Raw genomic sequence first — 4625 nt, 5'->3', positions numbered from 1 at the left:
CAGCTCTTAAAATGCACAGAGATACCTTGACGAGATCCTGATGGCCATTGTCGGGCCATTCATCCGCCGCCATCATCTCATGTTTCAGCATGATAATGCACGGCCCCATGTCGCAAGGATCTGTACACAATTCCTGGAAACATGAAAATTCCCCAGTTCTTCCATGGCCTGCAAACTCACCAGACATGTCACCCATTGAGTATGTTTGGGATGCTCTAGATCGACGTGTACAACAGCGTGTTCCAGTTCACGCCAATATCCAGCAACTTCGCACAGCCATTGAGGAGGAGTGAGAAAACATTCCACAGGCCACAATCAACAGCCTGATCAACTCTATGCGAAGGAGACGTGTCGCTCGTGTGAAGCAAATGGTAGTCACACCAGATACTGACTGGTTTGCTGATCCATGCCCCTACCTTTTTTTTAAGGGTATAAAGGTATCTGTGACCAACAGATGCATACAGTGGGGGAAAAAAGTATTTAGTCAGCCACCAATTGTGCAAGTTCTCCCACTTAAAAAGATGAGAGAGGCCTGTAATTTTCATCATAGGTAATATAAATTGTTAGATTTTGAAATTAAAAAACGTCTGCATTGGACCTTTTAAAACAATTCCATATGCCATCTTAGTAGATGGCACCATCTAGAGGCTTAGACACTAGGCGGTTAAAAAGGTAAGCGATAAGGAGTCACAAATCACAACCACTGAAGATCAAAGCACCATTGCATTTCAAGTGTGAAAGAGCTCTTGATACATTGTCAGTCCCACTACGATACATTCAAGTTTTGATTTACGTTTTGTATGTTTTTCTTTCCCCAGGTTAAAAACCCGTCACTGAATTGAAGGCCTTCTGTATTCAGGAAGCATCACTTCAGCTTCATGCTCATCAAAAGAGAATGGCAAAATCAGTATGATGCAGTTCAGGTGTACAATGTTTTTCTATTTGTATTTATTAAGGATCCCCATTAGCTGCTGCCAAGACAGTCCTTCTCTTCCATGCCAACCTCAGGTGGTACCCAGGCAGTGTCATAGCCATGCACAGTGTGCCAGGTCTTCTGCTTGGGGTGGTTCTTCTCTTCTATGATAATAACCTTCCCCACATCCACTCTGACTTGAAGTACTATTTTCTTCCAGTAGGGACACCAGAGAGTATTCAATGGCTTCTAGAATGTCCCGACTGACAAAGAAAACCAACTCCAAGAACACTTTAGTCTGTACTTGGTGTGAAACCATTCTTCTTAATCAACTCTGTTGTGGTGCCTTGGAACATCACATGTTCTGTCTGATCTTCAGGAAGTGTGTTGCTGTCTAGATAGTTGATGTAGTATGGGGAGTTAGCCATAAGCTAGTGACCAACTGCAGCTGAATACACCTCTGCTGAGATGAGCTGTAATATAAGTCAAAACAATGCACAATTACACTTTGTAATAGCAGGCCATAATTAAATAGTCCTTTAACTGAAACTGTTACACAAAATAGTGATATGTATACAATAACAATATGCTGAATCACTATTGTTACAGTAATATTACAATAGTGTTGTTGTAACATTATTATGAATAACATTTTATACTTTATAAAGAGGGATTGTTTGATATATATCAGTGAAGTGGTCAATAGCAAAACTGTTAATTTGTCTAGAATTACAGAAGATTGTTCTTACCTGCTATTGCTAGACAAATGCAGGATTATTAAACTGTATTCTTAGGAAACCTACAGTAGTGCTTCTTACAGAGTGCTTTAATGCTTTAATTTCCTGGTTTGAGCTCGTCTCTACACAAAGATTGATAAGGCACATAGAGTAGGGTTCTCCAACTGGTGGGCCAGTTCAATTGTTGGACATAAAAGACTATAAAAACACCAGCACATCAGCTCCAAGTGATTTTAATTTTGGGAAATCTGTTCCAAAGTATTCCCACACATAATAGAGGTTTGAAATTATGTTTTAGTCTAATATTATATTTGTTTGCGCTTCTTGCGGTCAATTTGCAGTCTACAAATTATTTGTAATTATGTTCCGGCCCCCTGACCATCCGTTCAAGAAACAAAATCGGCCATGCGCCTGAATCTAGTGGATGATCGCTGACCTAGAGCATAGTCCATCAGAATGTATAACCATGATCAAATCACGTTCTATTGGTCACATACACATGTTTAGCAGATGTTATTGCGGGTGTAGCGAAATGCTTGTACAAAAAAATGTACCTCTATGTAAGGGAAAAGCAACCACACCCACTCAGATAGTAGAGGTAGTCTAACACGTTCATAACCATAAACATATATGGTTTCCCAATCTGAGCATTTCAAAACTGCTGACGCCTTTTACAAACAGTGAGAACTCAGCTGCCACCAGTTGGAAACTGGAAGACACCATTATTATAAGTCTATGGAAGACACACAACATTGTCTAAATTAGTTCATATATTTCCGCAACACAGATACTTCAATAGATTAACTGATTGAAATTCGGAGGGGGGGAAACACAAGAAACAATGTGGGAAACGTGTTTATTTGAGATGTATTATAGGAACAAGGATCATTGATACACATGCATTATTTACATGAAGTAAATATGACACATATTTGATATGATAAGGTTATATGATTGATTGCATATAGATTGCCATGTGAAATCATCGTGTGGGCCTGCAAAATAAAGCATCCTCTTCCTATGAACTGCTTTATGGGGGACCGTCTGATTCTAACCATCCTCTTCTGATGACCATGAGTTGATGCTGGATGCTCCCTCTGAATGCAGAATGCCATCAGTTCTACAGTGACGGGTTTAACCTGCAGGAAAGAGGATAGAAAACAACATGTCTAAATTAAAACCTGCATATATGTATAGTGGGGCTCACATCAAGTGCCATTAAACACTTCTACTGTAGGGGTACTTCCATTGTTGTGATAAGGTACTGACTGTGGCTCAATATCACTCACATTTTCATGGTGGACACTTTCAGCATTGTCAACACTGTGATTCTCTTTGGGTCGTAGACACAGTCTTCCTCTTGGTTGCTCGTCACCATGTCAACACCAGGTGGAACCCAGGCAGTGTCATACCCATGCTTAGTGTGCCAGTTGTATTGCATGTCGTGACCCTGCACATCAATGATCTTAACCCTGCCAACATCCACCTTCACTTTCAGAACCATCCTGTCTGAGTCATCAGCACCAATGGGGTATTTAATGGCTTTTCTGATATCTCGACTGACATAGACACCCGCACCAAGCATGCCATCTGTGGATGGTTTGAATCCATTTCTCTGTATTTCCACAGCAATCTTTTTGGATGTTCCATGATACATCACATAGACGTGGCTGTCCTCAGGGGTGACTCCACTCTGAAGATGACGGTATCTAGATCTGTATGACAGGGAGACCGTTGTTGCTTCAAAATGATATTATATTAGCTTCTATACTTTACATAGTTTATTTAAAAGAACAATTTGTTAAAAGAAACTTGATTTTAAGGCCATTAGGGAAATTTAGATTTTTTGAATTCCTGGTCATCTGACCTCCCAAACTCTAAAAACAAATCAGTTGGAAAGCTCTAGAATGTATCTATTGCATCATCGTAGGCAAAACCAATCAGAGGGTTTGCACTACAACAGTATCTTTCCTACTTACATTGTCTTTTTGTTTACTTTCATAACCTCCATGACTGTGATTCTCTTTGGGTCGTAGACACAGTTCTCCTGTTGGTTGCTTTCTACCTTATTGACCCCAGGTGGAACCCAGGCGGTGTCATATCCATGCTCGGTGTGCCAGGTCCTCTGCATGGGGTGCTTCTGCTGATCTATGATCTTCACCTTCCCTACATCCACTCTGACTTTTAGTACTCTTCTCTTGGAGTTGGAAACACCAGGAGGGTATTTACAGGCTTTTTGGATGTCCCGAGTAACATAAACACCAGCACCAAGCATTCTATCTGCACTTGATGGTATGAAGCCATTCTTCTTAATCAGCTCTGCAGCCTCTATTGAGGTGCCATGGAACATCACATATGTTCTTTGATCCTCGGGATGTTCACCAGTGTCAAGAAAGTTGTCTAAGTATGGAGAGTTTGGTTTCATTTTCCTCAGGTAAGCCCTAGTCAACATGATGATTCTAGCTGTGAAAACCTGTGGCAAAATATGCTTTTATGAATAGACAAACTTCTGCAATCCTGTAGTAACGATTTAGATCTCCTACTGTGCCTTCAGAAAGCATTCATACCTCTTGACTTATTCCACATTTGGTTGTGTTACAGCCTGAATTCAAAAGGGATTTAATAGTTAGTTTTTTATCACCCATCTACACACATAATAGACCATTATGACAAAGTGAAAACATGTTTTTAGAAATTTTAGCAAATTTATTGAAAATGAAATACAGAAATATCTAATTTACATAAGTATTCACACCCCTTTGCTATGACACTCTGACTAAATACTTTTTTTCCCCACTGTAGTATGGGGAGTCAGGGTTAACATTCATAGTAACCAAACTGTAATTGAATACGCTTCTGCTGAAATTAGCTTTAATATAAGTTCAAACAATGCACAATTAAGCTACATATTAATTGAAGAGTCCTTTGGCTGAAACGGTTACACCAAATAGTAATGTTTGAATAATAATTCAGAA

General features: G+C 39.7%; 1 protein-coding gene across 1 annotated transcript; it reads right to left on the bottom strand.

Annotated features, from left to right (window-relative positions):
- Positions 1-2487: 2487 nt before the first annotated feature.
- On the bottom strand, positions 2488-4246 carry LOC121556750. Its single transcript, XM_041870636.2, has 3 exons — positions 3630-4246; positions 2940-3365; positions 2488-2789 (listed from the first exon to the last, which is right to left on the bottom strand). The coding sequence occupies exons 1-3, from the start codon at positions 4100-4102 to the stop codon at positions 2771-2773; spliced, it is 918 nt and encodes a 305-aa protein (XP_041726570.2). The 5' UTR covers positions 4103-4246; the 3' UTR covers positions 2488-2770.
- Positions 4247-4625: the final 379 nt, after the last annotated feature.

Source organism: Coregonus clupeaformis, unplaced genomic scaffold, assembly GCF_020615455.1.
Source record: "Coregonus clupeaformis isolate EN_2021a unplaced genomic scaffold, ASM2061545v1 scaf0311, whole genome shotgun sequence".
Lineage (NCBI taxonomy): Eukaryota > Metazoa > Chordata > Actinopteri > Salmoniformes > Salmonidae > Coregonus > Coregonus clupeaformis.
Note: the sequence above shows the minus strand (reverse complement) of the source record. Positions and strands in the feature narration are given on the sequence as shown.

What these genes read in the sequence shown, in the direction of transcription:
- LOC121556750 (XM_041870636.2), bottom strand. Translation starts at nt 4,102, where the DNA reads ATGTTGACTAGGGCTTACCTGAGGAAAATGAAACCAAACTCTCCATAC. An exon ending in AAAGTAAACAAAAAGACAAT is followed by an intron (nt 3,366 to 3,629) that starts GTAAGTAGGAAA and finishes CCTGTCATACAG; the next exon opens with ATCTAGATACCGTCATCTTC.